A 21,001-nucleotide genomic window follows, 5' to 3' on the forward strand; every position below is an offset into this window, starting at 1 on the left:
TGCTTTCCAGCAGCTCACACAAAGGACTGCAGCTACAAATAGACATTCAGTGCATGGGACCTGACTAGCTCTAGTTTGGCGGGGGGGAAGAAAAATTCTGAAATGAGTATTGTGATGTCTTATTCTGAGCACCAGCTGTTCTGCCCTATAGATCAGCTCCTATTGATCTACAGTATTTGCGTATGTAGACGAAACCACAGGCACTTTTGAAAAACTGTTCCCCCCTCATGCCTGTTTAAAATTGAAAGCTATTGGTGTGTGTTCTGAGATTTAAAGTGCCTGTAAACTCCAAGAATAAAATTATTTAATCAATCCTGGCCAATAAATTAGCTCAAAATGATAATGAAGGTTTAATTGAGCATATTTATACTTCTGTTTTACTCCTAGTTGTTGTCGAGTTCATTTTAAGATCTTGTGGGTGTATGTGTTAGTGACATGTTGCTGTTTTTCCTTTCTCAGATTAAGTACAAAGAAGGCTGGGAGAAGAGTAAGGGCCAGGGCTTTGAAATGAAACTTGACTCTCTGCCTTTACTTGCTGCCAAAGCTTCAAGGGATCTTGCCAGTGATGTATGTTATATTTAATTACCTAGGAATTGTTCTTTATATAAGTTGCTTATATAAAAAAAAAGCTTAGATCACTTCATCTGGATTTTGAAGTCCTGCATTTGGCTGTTCATCTTTCTCCATGGCTGATGAAGAGTTAGAAACTTTCTCAGGCTCTGCTATGAAATTTCACAATCTGAAAACTGTTTTTTTAAAAATACAAATGTACAGAAGGAAGCAAAATTTGCAAAATAACAATGGCTCAATCCTCCCACAGTAAAGTTCAGTGTTTTAAAATGTTTATAGCCTCAAAAATGCAAAGAGAATGCATATTTCTTTAGTCTGCTTCTTGAATATAAACACATATATTAAAAAAAAAAAAAAAAAAAACCAAAGTCTTTTAAAAAGACTTATCCCATTATTCTTAAACTATGGGAGGCAGAAAAGGAAGAAACTTTTCCTGCAGCTGTAAAGTGTTCAGCAATTATAGTGATTCCAAAATCCTACCTCATTAGAAAAATCAAATCTGGAATTCCTTACTTTGTTTTTGCGTGAGTGACTTCTTATCTTTTCCTTTAAAAGCCAGGTAATTTAGCTAACCATTAAACTAAGTTTATAAGCAAATCCACCTCAGAGGAGTGAGCCTTAAAGAATGAGGTTAAAGACAACATAAATGAAACCAAACTTGCACCTTTGGGAATTTCTGAGAAAATCTGGGAAATCTGAAGTGACAAAGTGAGAATCAGACTTTTAAATTTTGACCATCCAAATCACCAGTGCAAAACATTTCTTATCTCTTGGGTAGTTGGAAATATTCTTGACTATTTTTTCACAGATTAAATATAAAGAAGAATACGAAAAAACAAAAGGAAAAGCAATTGGAACCAAAGATTCAAGACTTTTGCACTCTCTGCAGGTGGCCAAGATGAGTAGTGAGGTAAATTACTTATCTCTCTTACTCGTAAGGTATTTTTCATCATTATTAGTCTTTCAGCAGCACTATGTGATCTACTACTTCTACTGCATTCACTGGAAGAAATTCTTGGAAGCATTTAACAAAAACAACGGTTTCCTTCCTCGGTCTGTTAATTTGCAATGATTGCACAATACTTTTGTTCTCACAGAGCATCTTGCATTGATGATGTCCTTATTTCGGGGCAGGAGGATGACATCCTACTAAAACCTCAACATAAACACTTCTGTATAAAACTTGCAAACACATAAAACGAAGTTTAAAAGTAAGAGGTACTGTAATTGAGATGTCTCTAGAATCTGCAAAAATCAGCCTCCCATCAGTTTTGTTCAGCCCTCATAGGAAGTGATTTCTACATGTGTTTTTTGCCTAATCTGCAAAAGGGCCCAAACAAGAGTGGAGATTGAAGGTACTTGCAGCTTTGCAATATGCTGATACAGACAACTTATTTTAATTATTTCTATTTCTAGATTGCCTACAAAAAAGATTTTGAGAAGAGTAAGACCCATTTCCATCTGCCTATGGATATGGTAAACCTGAGACATGCTAAGAAGGCCCAGGCACTTGCTAGTGACCTAGATTATAGAAAGAGACTCCATGAATACACGATGGTTCCAGAAGACATGAAGACCAAATGGGCAAAGAAGGCCTATGGTCTTCAGAGTGATGTAAGATGATATATACATACTCAGATTAACTGTTCCAAGCAGTATGAACATTTATAGATTTTTTTTCCGTTTGACATTTCTTTTCATTTCATATGAATGCTGTTTGATTTGCACAATGACTTTTTAAAATGTCTTCGAAACTGGAAAGTGTGTGCATGTTCACATGCAAATATTGCACGTGTGTTCCCCATGCCCATAAATGTCATTTTCCTCTACAGCTTCAATATAGGACAGATTTGATGTGGATGAAAGGAGCTGGCTGTATCACAGAAGGAAGTCTTCATATACAACAAGCCAAAAAGGCAGGAGATTTAGTCAGTGAGGTAAGCAAAGTGCTCGGGCTTCTGTCTGTTGTTTGTTCAAAGGCTTATGCACACTTATTCCACTACATTGTGTGGAATAAGGAAGGAATTCCTAATGCAGAAAATCTGAGAAATGGAAGACCCGATGGTTACAGTTTAGGTATTATACAATTAGGGAAATCCTGGATTAATAGGAATATCTAGTTTTAACCTTTATACAATTATTGATTTCTGTCAAGTTTGTGAAGCAGAAGTCCCTACAATTGTGCTTCCGCCTCTTTTCATTCACCTGCTCGTTTTGCAAAGTAGCACTGAAAGGAACTGGAAATTCCTGTGGTGCATGCTACGTGAAGTTCATAGAGTTTTAAGGAGCAGTGCTGTAAAACAAGATGTTTGTTAGCCATGTTTGGAAATTTCCTTCTCCTTGGCACATAAGGGCTGTGACTTTACTGGCAACTTCAGCTTGTGCTACTTTTCATTGCTTTCCCTTAATTCATTCATGGTTCCACACTGCCATTAACATATGGAAGTACACTTCCTCAGCTGCTTAGCTATGGTTGAGTTGTCTCACTAGTGCCTGGAAAACTACAGGACAGATAAAAGAAGAAATAAGGGTAAGTTTGTCAAAATGGGTAAAATCCCATTTAGTGCTGGAGGAAGGAACAGAAGCCAGCTAGTTACAGGAGATCACACTCTCTGACATCTTGGGTCTCTGACACCCAATCACTGCTCCTGCAAGGGGAAAAAGTACATCTTACAAACAAAAGAAGAGCATCTACTGACAGATCCAATGTCTTGCTAGGGACAGACTGACATCTGCTGCTCTGGTATGCTGTAGTAATAATCACTTTCACGAATATTTAGTCCATAATGATCTGCCTTTTCATTTCTGTGCTGTGTAAGGCCAAGAGATGGCTGACAGTGGCTTGTACTGGAGACTGGTGAATATTATTTGAGACATCTCTATTGCCATTCTGAGCCTGGCATTTTGTCATGTCTTTGCAGAATGTCACTACATTGTGTTCCATGCAACGTGACAAAACATGCCATTTCTAATCTGCCTCCCTCCCTTCCAGGTTCCTAAAATAAAGTGATGAACACCTCTTTGAAGTGCTGCATGCTTGTTTAACTTCTGTTTTGTGTTCCACTAGCAGAGACACAGTGTAAAATGATCTGTTCACCCATCAGTTCAAACAGAAGGATTTCTCTTCTGATGTGCTAGATAATGAAAAAATGCATTTACTCCCTTCCTGGGTGGAATGCCCCACTTCATGGCTGAACTTTTAGAATAAGAATTTGACTTGAGTATACAGGAAGTGTTTGCTTGGTCTCCTCTGTCATACTGTAGTCTTGAAGTAGAGTACTGCATTTCTTTGTACTGTCTCAAAGATAGAAGATGATGCTTGGATTGCCCTTAAATAAGTGATACACATCCAAGACTTGAGCCCTGTGGAAGGCTCTCACAGCTGTTGCTCCCAGGAAGGCTTGATTGCAGTTTTTTATGCTGAGCTCTGCTTTGAAATGAACTGGGTGACGGGGGAGAAGATTTTGAATTTGTCACTTGTAGGACACTGAAATTGGCTGTTCTAATTTAATAGTTTAGAAATATCTTGATAATGCACAAACATCTCAATAACATGTTCCGTGATTTGAGCAATATGTATATATGCTTGAGAAGTCTCATGTAAGAAAATGAAATAGGAATATTGACTGTGTAGCTCATGAGCTCTCTTGGGCCTTGACTTAAGTCATACCCAGGTTGTGAAGGGCACTCATTGGTTGGTGTGAAACCTGGATCTTGTAAGATATGTAACTTGTACCAAATAGATACAAGATATGTAACTTTGGCACCGAAGAGTATCCATGCCTGCAGTGTCAGCAACAATGCATGTGGCATCCATTTGTCCTACCCTCCTCCAGATTGGGATCCTCCCAGCAGAAAATACTAGTAGTATTTGGAAGCTTATTTTGTTGATAGCTATGCTAAAACTGTCTTGGGAATTTACATGGTAATTTTGGCTCTATGCTCATGCTTTTTGAAAGCACTATATTCTGGGGGGAATGTAATTATTGTAGAAACTTTTGTGTAACCTGCTTTAATTTGATGTAGAAAAAGTACAGACAGAAGGCTGATGCTCTGAAGTTCACCAGTGTGGCTGACAGTTCTCAGATCAAGCATGCCAAGAAAAGCCAGGAACTGCAAAGTGATGTGAGTCCTTGACTGAATTTGTTTCTTTGCAAGTAGCTTACTCAATAATGTCATTCCTGAGATACTGATGTTGAGGTGGTGGTGGAAGAACCTAGTAATGAAATCTTTCAATATATATGAAATTTCTTGAGATGTCTTTCTAAGGGGATTTATTTTTTATTTGATGAATTATCTGGCTGAATTATCTGAACTAGACTAACAAAAATCAAATCTGAGATTCCTCAGAAATTGTATCAAACTTGAGGGAAGGAGAGAGAGAGAGAGAGATGCCTTTGCAAGACAGTCAAAGACAAACTTGTGGGTGGTGCAAGCTGGATTCAAGGATGGCTGAAGTGTGTTCACGAGAAGATACTGAGTATCCCTGAAGCATTATTGTCATCCGCATGAAAATCGGTGGTCCATGAGGTAGTAAAGTGAGGAAGCAAGATGGAGGGAAAACAGTCTTCCCAGTTGATTCTCAGTCAGTGCTTTCAAGCAAGGTAGACATTAGTGTAGAAACATAGATACATCCAACCCAGGTTCCCTCTTTCTCTCCACTGAGCTGTATCTGACTTGTTAGACCACATTCTTTAGCTGTTTCTGTTAAGGAGCTTGTATTAAAATGATAAAATAGGCATATTTTCTAAAACTGGGTGCCATCAGAATACTTCCTGTTCTTCCTTCAGACTGAGTTACCCTGGCGTAGGATCTTTCAGAACTCCTTGGCAGGACTTAGCTGACAGCAACTCACTTTTAAATTTCCAAAAGAAGAATGCTGTTAAAATTGCTGGCCAACTGATTTTGAAACAATAGTTAGTTGCCAAGCTTTCTTAAATTACTTTTCATGTGTTGTGCCTTGAACTAGAGATAGTATCAGCTTCTCACTTAAGTGAATGAAGCATTATTGCTTCTTGATTGATCTGGTTCAGGCAACTACTGTGTTTCCTTTTTTATTCCTCTTTGTCAATAAAAACCTGCCTCTTACTTGGATGACTGTTGCGTGTCTTAAAGATGACACCAGATTGAATTAGAGGAGAACATGAACTCCTGACTCCCATGATTCATCTCCTATGTATTGGACAATGTTGCCTTTCTCTGTGTGTGTTGAAGTGAGAACAGTAACCATGGATTTAGAGCTTTATAGTAGAGACATTTTATTTTCCTTTTTCTGTGATATGTAAGAAATGTAACACTTTGTGCAATGGGATGTGTAGACATTGCCCTGGGATATAGAATGGAGGTGCTTGCTATTGGATCATAAAAGGTCCTTGATATTTTAATTTAAAGTTGGAACATTAGTTCTCACTGGAGTATTATGTCAGCAATTACATTTAGGTCACAAATTTTCTCTGCAGATTCACTTGCTTAGTTTTCTTCATTTCATGCCTAAAACTCACTGTTTTTTGTGTCCTATTAAAGACCTGAATTCTGCCTAGAAAGTGGCTGCAGTTTAATATTGGATTAAATATATTCTTGCATACATTTTGTACTGAGTAGGAATTAATGTCAGCTTTATAGCCAGATGAGTAACAAACTTTAGGAAAGAGAATTGAAGTATCCTGATATGTGTCTTGTTTCAATGCTTCCCTGAAATTTAACCATGAGTAATTTGGTCAACCTGACTCTGTTGGTCAGCTTATATAAAAAAAAGGCATGATGCTAAAGACTAGCTCACCAAATAAATTAACCCTAACAAATTATTGAATATTTGGAGTGTTTTGACCAGTATTCCTTTAACATTAATCGTGGACTACGGCTTGTCAACCATGCTTTGCTTTTTGTGGACAGGTTGCCTACAGGTCAGGAAAAGAGCAGTTCCTTCACCAGTACACCATCAGCAAAGATGATCCTGTCTTCTTACTGGCCAAAGCAAATGCTGCCAATATCAGTGAGGTACTGCGTGAGACAGATCTGGATTCTCTCACTCCTTTGAATAGTTACAGCTGCTGTTGAAATGCTTGTTTTGTAGGTAAAAGATGGGTTCCTTCTCTGAGAAGGTCCAAATGTTCTAGATGTAAAAAAATTTATGTCTAAATTTAACTACTTGCTCTTAATTAAATATCAGTTACATCCGCTGTTCTGAAGACTTGTAACTTTTAGAGTTTGAAGCTGTGTATTTTCCAGATGAGTGAATATTGACAGTTTCACTGGAACCAGTGAGATAAGGAGGTTACAGTATGTAAGCAGAGACACCAGGATCTGATCCTTAGACATGTGGTTGCTGGCCATGGAGTGTACTCTGGTTTGATGTTACTTGAGAGCTTTCACTGTGGCTTTAAGACAAATAGAATATATTGATAATTATAAAGAGACTTTGTTATTGTAATCTCTTTAGAAACTCTACAAGAGTAGCTGGGAGAAGCAGAAGGAAAAAGGATTTGTGCTTCGTCTGGATGCTTTGTCATTCTTGACAGCTAAGGCAAAGAGGGATCTGGCAAGTGATGTAAGTATGGACTCCATCAGCCTTCTTCATTCTTGTAACAGCTGACAGTCCAGGTTGCTACCAGAGTGTTGAGGATATGTCACGTATGTCTCAGTGCCCTGAGCCACCTTCACCTCATTCATGCTGAGGAGCAATAGAGGAGTTATCTGAGTGACTGGCATTCTGTAATTAGTCAGGAGGTTTGCTCTGAGCACTTCAGAGTTTTTCCTCACGTCCTGACTGTGTTTTTCTTTTCTCATTTTGACCCAAGGCTGAATTTTAGAACTCAAAATGAAGTGGAAATTTGTGAAATATTGTAGCTTTATACATCTATGCCTGACCAGAAAATTGCTGAAAGAACATCAGTGCTTAAAGAATGTTGTTTTTCCTGCAGACAACCAAAAAGAAAAGGTTTCTTACACCTTTCTATGAACATATTATTATTGAGGAAGGCTTTATTCTTTATAAACATGAATTTCTAAGGCATTCCAGTTCTTCCTTGCAAATGGACTTTTTTTTTTTTGCCTGTATCAAGGACCAAGCATGTCTTGACACTGATAGACCATTGACCATTGCTTTACTACTAGCAGAGCTGTCATTTTGGCAGCTTAGATAATTTACTTATGGTCTGTTTGGTTTTTTCCACAGATTAAATACAAGGAAGGTTATGAGAAGATGAAGGGTAAACTCATTGGAGTAAAGGCTGTGGAGGAAGATTCGCAGATGGCTCATTCCCTCCAAATGTCCAAGCTACAGAGTGATCTTGAGTACAAGAAGGCATTTGAGGACACAAAGAATCAGTTCCAGGTCTCCATGGATATGGTTAACCTTGTCCATGCGAAAAGGGCTCAGAATTTGGCCACGGATAGAGGGTACAAGACAGCTCTGCATAACTACACAGCCCTGCCTACTGACATGAAAGTGGCATGGGCCAAGTGGGCGTATGGATTGCAAAGTGATGTAAGTCTAGACCTTCACGTATTGCAATGCCCTTTCATTCTACCCCTGCGGACACTTTCGGCTGAGTTTCCTCAGGCATTTATGCTTTTTTACGCACCTAATTTTTTAACTATTAAACCAGGAAATATTAACTATTTACTTGCTCAAGAGATATATTTAAGGTGTGCAGTGTTTTTGAGGGGAGTTATGATCCTGTTTATGAGCATGGTTCTTCAAGGCCTACTTCAAATGTTAATAAAACACTAGGGTTCGTATATGATACACAATTATTTTTTACCTAACGTACAGGGAAGTTAAATAATTTATAGTGATAAAATTGGTGATAAAATTCCTTATGGAGACCACAAGCTCAGCTGTAACCATGAGATTAACCGTGTGGTACTGTATATGGTTACTGTAAATCCGACTTTCCATTCTGAGTTTTTAAGTCAGAACTTTTCAGGGAGACTAAGATAGATATGTGCACAGGTCTTGTTGATGTATAGGTGCTGAAACCCTTTTGGCTTCTTTGAGTAACCCAGCTGTACTGCTTGGATAAGCTTTTGGAATTCAGTAGGCTGTTGGCAGGAAAGATTTTGTGAGGAAAGTGAGAAGTGCTCTTATACTCTTCCTCCTTTGAGACACCTGGAAAAAAACGACCTTTCCCTCCAGTACAACAAAAGCACAGGGGTTGGGAAATGCTGAATATAATTTTCTCGTAATTGCAAATCATTAATGATCTTTAAAACAGTGTACAACGTACAATAAAACTCACATTTTTGTCACATTAGAGTAAAACTTACAAATGACAGTAAAGTGCAGACCACTTCTAAAAATGACCTCCAAAGCAAATTGCACAAGTGCTGGTCAGTCCTGATGCTTCTATTTCCATTCCCTATGTTTTTTAATTTTTATTTTCTTGCAACTGTGCAATAGTAACTAAACCAAAAGCTGGCACTAATTTGACTTGGCTGTTTTTCCTGAGATGACTGAAGCCTTTAATGGCATTTTAAATGTATGAACACAAACAATAGGACCTTTTTTTTTCTTTTCTTTTCTTTGTCAGAACCGATACAGAGCAGATTTGAACTGGATGAAAGGAGCTGGATGGATAGCCACTGGGTCATTAAATGTGGAGCAGGCTAAGAAGGCAGGAGAACTCATTAGTGAGGTGAGATTTCATGACAGCATGTAACAGAATTTGCTGCATAATGTGTGCAAAATGTCTGTATAAAATTAAAATAATTTCCACTCAAAGGGGAAAGAAAAAGGCAGATCACATGAAAGCCCTCAAAACCAGGGATAGGACTGGTAATTAGAGGGAAACCAGATACCAAACACACACCAGTAGGAGTCCATATAGCCTTTGCAAAAACAAAGTAGGTGACAAATGATATTATGAATAATAATGGCAATCAAACAGTGCTCAATTGCTACGCACTAGCCTACCTTTTTAATGAACCAAAACAGGAGAGAGGGTGAAAAGATGAAGTCATTGGACCCAGAACCTTCTTTTCTAACAGATACACGTTCCTTCTTGTTCCTTTTTCATATACAGTCATGTTAGCTATTGAAATCCATATCTCTGTCTGTAGCTATCTATTGGCCCAAGTAGTTTTGATCCTTATTTCTCCCCATAACCAACATCATTTACAGGAAATGGCAAACTCTAGAATTGTTTGTGCCAGTCCCATGAAGCCTTCAATGAGGTTCTGGTGGAAATGGTAAAAGTGCAGCAGTGCTGGCTGGAATAGTAACTGTGGGCCTGTGTAATTGTACCATTTTGATGCTATAGTGGTGAAAACTGCGAAGCAGAAATTCGACCTATGTTGCTCATGTCGGCCTTTTTGTGAATGCTAATTTTATGTGGCTATGAGCCCCCTCCCCTACATACACACAGTGGCAATTGCCAGAATATAATTTCTAGGAACTTTATGTAAAGATTTTCTTGTCAAGTCTTATTTCTCTCTACAGCTGATCAGGACACTTTTGTCCCCACTTAAACTTAGTGAGATTGCACATTTTTAAGGGATTCCTTACTGAAACCAAAAGATTGCTCATAAGCTTGTAATATCTTAAAAGAGTTAATGTCACTGTTTTGAGTCCCCAAAGAATCAAGATGTTACTTTAAATAAACTTCTGTGGATCACAGCTCAATTTAAAGGAGAATGGCATGCATTTAGACTCAATCATGGATATACAAACAATTTTCAGAAGAGCCATGTACATGCTTATTGACTTGGGAGTTCATCACAAACAATGAAAATTTAGTACACAGTATTTAAAAAAGAGATAAGTGTAGTGAATGAGTATGGGACAACTCATGGTGGAAGGGAAGCTTTTGCCCACCTGGCCATATAGAAGAAGTGCCATTTTGCCGTCAAAGAGCCTTCATCTTATTCATATCTATGTAACAAGGTCTCTCAGAAGCTACTATGGGTACTTTCAAGTAAGGAGAATGAAAATATATACCTAGAAGATATGCCATAACAATTAGTCACAGTATTGATGGCTGCACAGATTTGCTGTAGGTGTTAGGAGGAAACCTAAACCCTGAAACAATAAGTTAAACAGCTGCCATTATTAACACAATATAATTGTATATAGTTTCTTGCTTAATGAAACTATAAATAAAAGTATAATTGGCCATACTGTGTTGGAAGTAATCTGAAAGACTTTAAAATCCTGGGCTCTGCAGTATTTAGGTAGGCAGAATCTGATTTTGATATGTTTTCCATATATTTAGGGAGAAATAGTTTAATATTAATCGGCAAAAGGTTATTGTTAAATCGAAACAAATATTAAGCTGAAAGTACCTAGGACATAAAGATGAGGAAAGAGGAATAATAATTATGTTCACAAATTCACTCTAATCTCCAGCAACCTATGATTTTTCTCTTTCAAATAGCATGAAAGAGCAGCACAAAATTCACAGCTTTGATCTTTTTCTGCTCAACAGAAGAAGTACCGTCAGCATCCATATGCTTTGAAGTTTACCAGTATTAAAGACACTCCTGAGATGATCCAGGCTAGAATTAGTTATAACCAGGCTGTGGATGTAAGTTATAATGTATATACATTATGATTATAAGAGTGGTATCCTCTTTGAACGACCTGATTGAAGCACTGGCTTTCTCTCTCTTTCTCTGAGATTATCCTTGGGAACCAGGAAACTTCTGTGTTCTGGTGTGGTGCATCTCACAAAGAACATGTTTCTAATTTGGAATGAGAAATCTTAGAGATCCCACCGAAATGGATGGGACTTTCATGTAATAAGGGTTTTTGTCCAATTATATTATTTTGGCCGAAGTAAAATTTAGGAGCAAGACTGGCCTTTGACCTTTAGAGACATTTGGCCTTTTCAGGTTCGCAGAGGAAGAACACATTTGGGGTTCTTTCCCTTTTTCGAACACATCTTTCAAATTTCAGTTTCTTCATATTTTTTGGAAACAAAATGTAAGGCAGCTTGACAAGGAAGAAAAAAAATATTTCAAGCTGTCATCCTGCTGAGAGAGAAATCCAGGAGGGGAAACCTTAAAGGGAAAAATTGAGGCTGTTTGGTGTTTATACGTGTTTATTTTTAATAGAAGAGCAATTTAAAAATATTGTAGACTTAACTGGGATAATACAGCAGTGAACAACAAGCAAAAGTCACTCAAAAAAGACAAGTTTCAAACATGAGAGGATGTTTTATTGTGAAAATAGATATTTTTAAAGTGAAGAAGAAGATGAAAGACTTTGTGTAAAACACATGCTATTGTAATACTTATAGTGTCTATGCCTTTGGTTTAATTAATAAGATCCAAAAGGCTTACATCTCAGGCAGGATAAATGTAAGTCATTTTGTTCTGCTGAGCCACAGTCTGCTGCTCTACTTCTTCACACATGGAGTTCTCATTAATTTTTTTCCTTATGGAGCTGCAATGCATGTGGGCCTACTTGCTAAAGAAAGTGGCAGCAGGGTAAGATGAAGAAGTTCATTCTAATCTAGAGGGTCTGAAACCCTCACACAAAACAAATCAGCTGGGAAAGACAAGTCAAGTGGGTCAAATCTAGGGCCAAAATAAATGGTTACTATCTGTACTCATTTCCAAATGATAGTGTCAATGTAAGAAAGAACTGAACTAAGAAAGAAAAATAATATGAAAGAGGTGACCTCTGCACAGCCATTGTAGGGGAAGCTCCAGTTAACTACATAGAACTCCTCTTACCTGTCTGCAGGTATCTGAAAGTTAGCTGGGCCAACCTTATATTCTTCCTCCAAGGATTGGTATGAGTAGCCCTCATAGATACCTGTTTTACAGTGGGGTCCGTCACCTTCTGAGGATTTTTTAAATCCCTTTATTGTTGAGCACCGCCTTGCAACTAGCTCTGGAAATAAATTTGGAGTAATTGCACAGATAATTACCATCACATTTATCTGATAAAAATGAACAATTTGGAAAGATGTGCTTGGGGAACTTCAACTCCTTAGATTTCTGTGAGATTTCTAAATGTTGGTAGGTCACTCTTGCCTGCAACATTCTTAAATAAATGCTGTTTATTTACCTTCTCCCTTTCCCATATGTTGGAAGTCTTATCAAATTAATATTCAAATATCTGAATTTTCATACACATTGGTTTATACTCTCAAAAATTCAAGGAGTTCTTCTCTAGGATATTCTAGCTGATAGGTCTCCTTGATCAGACTGATCTAGCTGATCAGACTCCCAAGGCTTTTAAAATACTTTTTGACTGATACAATTGCCTGTATTGATTAATGCTGCTGTCAATTTTGTGCCTGTTTCTTTCTCTAAACATTTTTTTAATGTTTTTGTCTGAACTGGTGATTGAATGTGTAATGAGTTCTTGATACTGAAATCCATCTCTTATTTGCAGAGGCTGTACAAGGAGCACGGAGAGAGTGTAAAGCATCAATATACACCAACAACAGATCTTCCTGAAATCCTTCAGGCCAAATTAAATGCTATGAATATCAGTGAGGTATAAATCTGACCCTTAATATCTTACAGGAAAGTTAAAAAGTTGATAGTGCTTTGATATTTTTCATACATGGGAAATTATACTAAATTTCTTTCCTTTCCCCTGTATATGATCATTCTATTGTCTGCATATTTCTGAAGTTATGTAAGAAATGAAACTTCTTAACAAGCTTCTCCTAAGTTAGAAAGATTAAGAATGAACAAACAAATATGTCTTTTTAATGGACATTTGTCCTGTGATTATTCCTGTTGTGTATTGATAGTTTCATTTACACTAGCCATTTCTGTTAGAATATAGTAAAAATAATGTGGTAATCAATAATGCTGCAGTGTCAACCCTCTGAACAGCAATTTTTGCTTTATTCCTGTTCCATATTTCCTAGGTTTGCTATAAGGAGTCCTGGAGAAATATGAAAGATGGTGGCTATCAACTGAAACTAGATGCCATTCCCTTCCAGGCAGCAAAGGCTTCGAGTGCAATCATAAGTGATGTATGTGAACTTACTGCTGATATTGTCCAGTAGGATATGTCAGTCACTCCAGACTGTTTCTGCTGACTGACTGTTGATGGAAACAGCATGTCCAACCTCTGGGAGAAATCTGGCCTTGGTCTAGTTAGTTGTGCTTTTGGACTCAGAGAAGTGTTATTGGTAGCTAAGCAAAGGAAGGTCTGGGAAAGCAAACACCCATCAACAAAGTTGACAAGCTTACCTGCTGTAGTGCCAGGGCAATCACAGGGATTGTTCAGGAGCTGCCAGCCACTCTTAGATAGGCAAGCTTTGGAAGAAAGAGCTTATTAAGGAAGTTCTACCCTTCAAGGTTTGTCTCGGGTGTTGTTTACAGGTTGTAGAGATATCATAGAAGACTAGTTATTCTGACTTTGCTAGAGAGCTGATGGAGGGAGGTTCATTAGAGGTTGATTCTGAGCACCTACACCAAGTTCTTGCTTTCCACCGCCTGTGTAATAGCAGATAACTAACCCAAGCTATTTTTAAGTGTTCATTGGTTTAACTTTTTTTGTGTTTCTCTGTAAATAGGATAAAATGTTAAAATGTTTGCACAGGTGAGGTCTTCTAGCATCCATTAAGGTTCCTTCAGATTTGTTATCATATGCAGTATAGCCAGAATTTATTGTCCATAGCTCTCTTTCTGTAACATGAACCCCCTTCTATTCAGGTTTTAACAATCTGACTAGTACTTCACTTCAGTTCACATTTCTATTCTTGTTTCCTTTTTAGCACAAGTATAAGGAGGCATTTCAGAAAATGAAAGGACAGATGGTTGGCTCACGTGGCCTAGATGGTGATATTCGTATTGCTCACTCAGTCCACGCAGCATCACTACAGAGTGATGTAAGTATGAGAAAGAAGATGTGGGCATTTTGGAATTGGTTTCCTAACATTGGTTCCTTATGGAAGATCCACTTAGCTGTGGACTAGTTTACTTCTTAGAGCTTTCTCTCCCACTTTCCAGATATTTTGATAAAATCATGATGTTCTTACCACTGTTTTACATTATTTACAGTAACATTGATTTGACAATAAAAGAAGACTGTGCATTCTTGCACAATCCCCTGCTGCATACCACTCCTGCCTAGCACAGAATACTTTGCTCTGTAAAAGTATAATGCAGAGGCAGGTCTAATTGAGAATTAGTAGTGTTCTTTGTACAGAAGTAAATTCAATTTGGTAGGGATACAAAGTTATTCAGTGATTATTTTCAATTTACTGTTTTCCTGAAGGACTAACTGTTGAATGAGTTTATTTCATTTCAAGATGGACTTTTTTAGTTGTGGAATGGTTCCCACTTGCTCTTGGGATTGTTAAGAGTCATGTAATTTCTTCGTTGTCTGTAAGAATTGTAACTGGTCAGTACATTTTGAACAAAGTGGCTTGATCCAGAAAGCAGTGAAATATTTCTCTGACTTTAAGCACATAAATAGTCTAAGAACTATCCATTGTGAGCCTGTTTGTGGGTACAGATGGGCAAGTGTTGACTGATTTCAGTGAGCACTGGGGTTGTCCTGGGATTCTTTCTTGTGTGATGCTATGCTTAGACATACAGGTAACAACAAGAATTCATCCACCTGTCAGGTTACTCTAAGTCAGTTTGATGATCATCAGTAGCTGGATATTCATGATCTGGATATACAGCCTGAACATCTCAACTTTGCATAATCTGTTAGGGAAATGTAATGTAAAAATGTTATTTGAAAATTTCAATGGCTTTCTTTTCCTGGACAGAGACAGGAAAAGAAAAAAAATCCAACACTAAAAATAGCATTTATAACTATGAAATGAAACTGGCCACATTAATAGAGACCAACAAATATTTTGAGGATTTGTACTAATTCTATTATAAATATGACTGTGTATTTTTGTAGCTTCACCTTTTTGCTGTGCTTTCCAGAAATGCAGTGAATTCAGAATTAATTTACCAGCTTGGTAATTTTATAGATTCAAGGCATCCATTTTTAAAAACAATTAAAAATATATGCAATATGTCAGCCTAACTGGACATAGTGTAAGTGGCTACTATTTTGATGAAGAATAGGCTGCCACATATTCTAAGTATTGATCATTCACAATATAGTTAACTAAGTTAGGGAATGTCTTTTCAAAAATAATAATTTATAGAGGAAATTGGAAGAAACATGGAGAATGTCTCTTCTGATCAAAACCAGAATTCTTATTACCATGTTGTGATACCAGTGTGATCTGCTTTTAATTTGATAGGTGAAATATAAGCAAGGTTTTGAAGATTCAAAGACTCACTTCCACCTGCCACTGGATATGATAAACTTGGTACATGCCAGGAAAGCCCAGTCTTTGGTCAGTGAACAAGAATACAGACAGATGCTGCACCAGTACACTTCTTTGACTGATGATGTGAGACTGCGCTGTGCCAAGAATGCGCACAAACTGCAGAGTGAGGTAATTGCAAAGAAATCCCAGGGATATTTCCCTGTTGGGTCTGATGCAAGATAGTTCTGTTCCAAATCATGACAGATGATGGTATGTGTTTGAGCAGCAGCTGAGGTATAAACAATGGCTGTTCCCCCTGGATTGCATTCAGGAATGAGACATTTATCTTACTAGGCAGTTGTACAACATGTGTGATCACACCATGCTGAGAGATGAAGAATAGTAAGTAGTCTTTGAAGACTGGGCAGAGATGTGTTTGCAAGTGGAGATGGTTGTAGTGTTGGTGACCTTCTTAAGGTCTTGCTAACCATGCAAACTGTTTACCAACTGGTATTTGAGTTGGTTTGCAGCTGGGTGAAATAATGTGTAATTTCACAATCATGATGCCTGTTGTTAAACATCTGATTTGTAAGAGACTTTTAAACTCTGACCCAAGACATAACCATTGATATTCTGAGAAGAATGAGTTTAACTCCCTACATAACCTTGAGTAAAATTAATTGGACAATGCCTTACAAGTTCAAGGTTAGGCTGTGTCTGTAGGCATAGACTTGAGCAAAGGCCTTTTAATGTATTATGTTACCTTTGGGGACCTCAGGAGGAGCTGTATCTTAAAAACAAGTCTGCCCTCAAAATGCTACTATATATCAGTTTAGCACTTTCAGCCAACAGTCTTAAAGATGGCAGAGTGTGTTCAAAGATGTGTAAACATTAGGTTCCAGTTGTGCTGTCCTAACTCAGGTGAAAACACACATAATCAGAGATTCTTAGTCAGGTTTCCATCCACGCCTCTTTTCTGAATTGGGGGTGAAATGCTGGTTGCCAGCAACATGTCTCAGATTGTACAATTTAACTCTCTTACCAGCTGCTGCTAAGATCCGGCAAGGGGTGAGGACCAAGCTCTAGTGCTGTCTTCTCTTATATTTCGACTCACAAGGAGTATTTCCTGAACACAGAACTGTGATTCCTTTGAGTCTAGAGCTTAGCACTGGACAGACATGGATTGAAGAGGAGCTGGTTCTGTTCCATTTCCATTGGAAGTGGTTGGCTGAACCAAAATTCCTCATTAACTAGTTAGTTCTTCCCTCAGCAAGCAGTAGCAGTTACCCCGTATCTGCCAATGTAAACCTGGACTTCACTAGTTGTTTGGTCTTTATAGCTCTCTTGAAGCAGAAAAGGAGATGATTCTCCTACTCGCTCTTCTAATAATCAAATTAAATCATATTTGTTGTGATGTATCTACAAGTAAATTATTAGTAACTTTTCCAAAAGAAATATTTACAAAGTGCTTGGTTTGGTGATCTGGAAAATATTTTGACAAAACACAGTGGCTTAGTGTTATTTTTCCTTAGTGTTCCCTACTTACATTATGATCATTTGAAGCAGTTTAAAAGCAAGGCCATATTGTCTGAAATTCCACTTAATAAAAAGTTACAAGTTTTCATTTAACAATATTTTCATACACTTTCTAAGTGGGTTTTATTTTCTATAAATGTATAAGTAATATGCAGCTGTGATTTATGTATTATATATGAAGAAAATTCCTGTATCTAGGAGAATTGTTTTCAAGGTAACAAATGGAAGTTAGGAGCCCAAGTATCACATGGTGTTTCATAAGCTTAGTATTCATCAGAATCCTGCATCTGTACTGTAGTCTGTCAGTGCTGTGTGCACATGGACACATTCATAAACACAGGGTAATATATATGAACACTCTGTGGCAGATACTAATTTTAACATATTTATTTGAATACCATTATTGTGTATTTTTTGATAAATAAATATAGGGCATATCAAATGCAAACTTGTAATTACTTCTGCTTGCTTTTCCTTAGAATTTATACCGGTCTGACATGAACTTTATGCGAGGAGTTGCTTGTATTACTCCAGGGGCCCTTGAGATTGAAGCAAAGAAGAAAGCTTCTGAACTTATCAGTGAGGTAACAAAAGAGGGGTTTGATTTCTCCACTACAAACAAGAGTTTGCCAGATGTCTTTCTATTAAACTGGGCTGGCAAAGTGACTCACTGGATAATTCTAAGTTCCCTCCCCTTGTGTTTGATCATTCCATTCGTGTCCTAATTGCAAATGGGTGAATCTGATGGAGTTTTGCAGACTTTGCTAACTGTTTTTGCAAATCTTTGCTCTTGTGCATGAGACACAGGAGGTTGCTATTTTGTGTTATTCATTTTAGATTTAAAATGAGCTTCTTCAACTAAAATAAGGCAGTGCCTATCTCTAATTAGTACCTCAGATTGTTTCTCCAAAAGTAGGCTGACCTGCAGAGTACCCAGTACATTACACTGTCCTCATCTTTGCTCCTGCTTTACAGTCTTAGCCTGTTTTTCACTTACTACTTTTGTGTGCTATTATTTTCCCCCTCTGTAACTGTATTTTTATTTCCTCTTTCATGTTCTCTTCTTACAGTCTCTCCTAGTTTCGAATTTTGGAGCTATTGCCTGTATTCACATAGATGTGAAATTAAGAAACTTAAGAGTGCTCTTCCCAGTTGTGTTCTTGTGAATAGATCTCTGCTTGCAGTGATCTTGCTGTTATTTTGTACACAATTTTGACATAGGACCAGAGCCCAAGTGGAACCTCATTTTTCTCATTAAAAAGTTCAGCTGGCTTGTGTAGACCTTCTCTCTGGATTGGATTGCCTTTATTGTAATTCCACAAGCCAGGGTTAATTACACCAAGGAGTGAAGTAGCCTCATGACTGTCTTCAGCATAGAGGCAATTTTTAGATTTTATTTAAAAAAAAAATAAAATTTTCCCCTGTGAGACTTGAATGCATCAAATTCAGAGGAGCAAAAGGTAAATTAGTCTAATGGTTAATAGACACATACCCTTTTCAAAGTAGAGTTCTAACCCCAAGAAGCAATACTAGACCACTGGTATAGGAAAAAGTCCCTTATCTGACAAGACAATTTAGTTATGCTGGTCTTTTTTCTTTGTGTGTGAACTCAGAGTAAATATCGTCAGCAGCCACATTCCTTCAAGTACACATCGGTGACAGACTCTCCTGGCCTCCTTCATGCAAAATTCAGCAATATGATTGCTAATGAGGTAGGCTCTCCTAACGTGAATCAGAAAATATGCTTTTCAAAATGCAGGGAGCTAGGGATGGAGGAGTGGGAAAGAGAAAATCCTGTTTTGAAACCAAGATGCATCAAAAAGAAAGCAAGCATCGTTGATTTGTGCTTTTTCACAATTAGATCACATTTTCTTGTTGCCAAACAGTTAATATTATTTTCAATTCAATCTCTTTTAGAAAGCTTAAATAATACCTACACAATACAGTTCTGTTATCAGGTTTTTTACAAGAAACAAAGCCTCAAAAGATCGGTTTCGTGGGAGGTTCTTGGGGGAGCTCATTTGCAGAGGATGGTCCACCGTAGAGTGCTTCTAAAAAAGGAATCCATTTTTTAAAAACAAGACAAAACCCATAGGCAGATTATAAAAATCATCTACGATATCATGAGAAAAAAATCCAACCTTGAAAATATGGCCAGTTTAGCAGAAATCCCTGCCCTTTTATTTAATGCAGATTTCTGGTGCCTTTAATGTTCTTAGGTCCACTTGTGGCCTGATAGGAACATATCATTGCAAGGCTAAGAATGTAGTGACTTGGCATAATGATAAATGTATAAAAAATAATGTAAAAGTTTTTATGCCCACAAAAACAAACACCACCCATGGAATTGTCATAGCACTGGTATATTCTTATTTGGGTTTTGTGCTGGCTGACTCTAGTTGTCATAATCATAAACAACTTAAGTACCTTAAGTACTGCTGCGGTAGTGCTGAAATGATAGAGAAAATTAACTGCAGTTGTCTTTTATGTTCTTTGTCCTAGCGCCTGTATAAAGCAGCAGGAGAGGACAGTCAGCACCACTACACACCAACACTGGGTCTGCCTGAGTTTACACGTGCAAAAATGAATGCAGCCAACCTCAGTGATGTACGAATTTGTTCTGTATTTCTTAGACTTGTTTGGGATGGTGAATGAATTGGGCAATGTCAAGGAAGTTGGATTTTTTAGATCTATCTATATTCAAATCAGGGAAAGCATAATGGTATTTATCTCTGTTAGCACGGATATGGTTGTGAGTAAATTAAATCCACATAAAGAACAAGATACATTTTATCTGAGTTAGTAGGCTTTCCCAAAGATAATTCTAAAAAATCTTTTATGAAGAATGAGACTGTAACAGAATAACAAATGAAAGGAGGTTCCTTTGTTTGTTCCTTTGTGCATTTAAAAGCGAAAGAACAATCTACATGTGCCTTTCCTACTTTAGGCAAAATACAGGGAATCTTGGCATAATCTACGTGCTCAAGGCTACAAGCTGACAATGGAAGCACTCCCGTTCCAGGCTGCAAGGGCCTCCAGAGAAATTGCCAGTGATGTGAGTTGAATGATTCAACCTTCCTTCTTGCCTAATTTCTGTTAACTTCATGTAAAACAATGTCAAAAGCAGATTTTACTGAATTAAAGCAACTCCATAACCATGTGAGACAAGTGTGAGACAGAATATATTACTTATGAATGAGATTCTTTGTGTGAATTAAAAAAAAAAAAATAGAAGAGGGGAAGAATCACTGCTCATTGGGACCCAAGCTTAGTTAAACATCTTCCAGTGGGAAATAGCTACTGTATTAAAGTATTTGCAGACAGACAAATCAGAGGTGTTCTGCTCCTACCCAGGCTTTCAGTTCCTCAGTGCCCACTAATTCTGTCCACCCTGCTTTGAGCTGACTTTTGGAAGTACTTAGTGATCCTGAATTGAAATTAAGTCAGAAGAAGCTGAGCATGCTTTGAATCTCTGAAAATCGGGAGCTGCCTGTCTGGTTAGGAAGGGAAAATTTGTAGAGGGTCCTGTAAATACCTAGCCCCTTAATATCTGAAATAGAGCAAACAATTCTTCTTGCCCTTAAAAATATCCCCTCATTTGGATTGTAGTTTGCAATACACTCAGAAATGGTGGTATCCATTTCTCAGAAAGCCTAAGTTCATCCCTTCCTCACAAGAAATATAATAATTTCTAGAAAGAAACG

General features: G+C 37.6%; 1 protein-coding gene across 1 annotated transcript in view; it reads left to right on the top strand.

Moving 5' to 3' along the window:
* Positions 1 to 21,001, top strand: part of NRAP (nebulin related anchoring protein) — a 50,005-nt gene that overhangs the window by 20,709 nt on the left and 8,295 nt on the right. The window contains exons 17-34 of the mRNA XM_051618842.1: positions 460 to 567; positions 1,379 to 1,480; positions 1,987 to 2,184; positions 2,403 to 2,507; positions 4,597 to 4,695; positions 6,463 to 6,567; positions 7,010 to 7,117; positions 7,745 to 8,056; positions 9,102 to 9,206; positions 10,995 to 11,093; positions 12,914 to 13,018; positions 13,401 to 13,508; positions 14,256 to 14,369; positions 15,753 to 15,950; positions 17,777 to 17,881; positions 18,911 to 19,009; positions 19,800 to 19,904; positions 20,245 to 20,352. Coding sequence (XP_051474802.1) covers positions 460 to 567; positions 1,379 to 1,480; positions 1,987 to 2,184; positions 2,403 to 2,507; positions 4,597 to 4,695; positions 6,463 to 6,567; positions 7,010 to 7,117; positions 7,745 to 8,056; positions 9,102 to 9,206; positions 10,995 to 11,093; positions 12,914 to 13,018; positions 13,401 to 13,508; positions 14,256 to 14,369; positions 15,753 to 15,950; positions 17,777 to 17,881; positions 18,911 to 19,009; positions 19,800 to 19,904; positions 20,245 to 20,352 — 2,283 coding nt within the window. The remainder of the gene's footprint in view (positions 1 to 459; positions 568 to 1,378; positions 1,481 to 1,986; positions 2,185 to 2,402; positions 2,508 to 4,596; positions 4,696 to 6,462; positions 6,568 to 7,009; positions 7,118 to 7,744; positions 8,057 to 9,101; positions 9,207 to 10,994; positions 11,094 to 12,913; positions 13,019 to 13,400; positions 13,509 to 14,255; positions 14,370 to 15,752; positions 15,951 to 17,776; positions 17,882 to 18,910; positions 19,010 to 19,799; positions 19,905 to 20,244; positions 20,353 to 21,001) is intronic.

The sequence above is a fragment of the Apus apus genome, chromosome 4, assembly GCF_020740795.1.
Source record: "Apus apus isolate bApuApu2 chromosome 4, bApuApu2.pri.cur, whole genome shotgun sequence".
NCBI lineage: Eukaryota > Metazoa > Chordata > Aves > Apodiformes > Apodidae > Apus > Apus apus.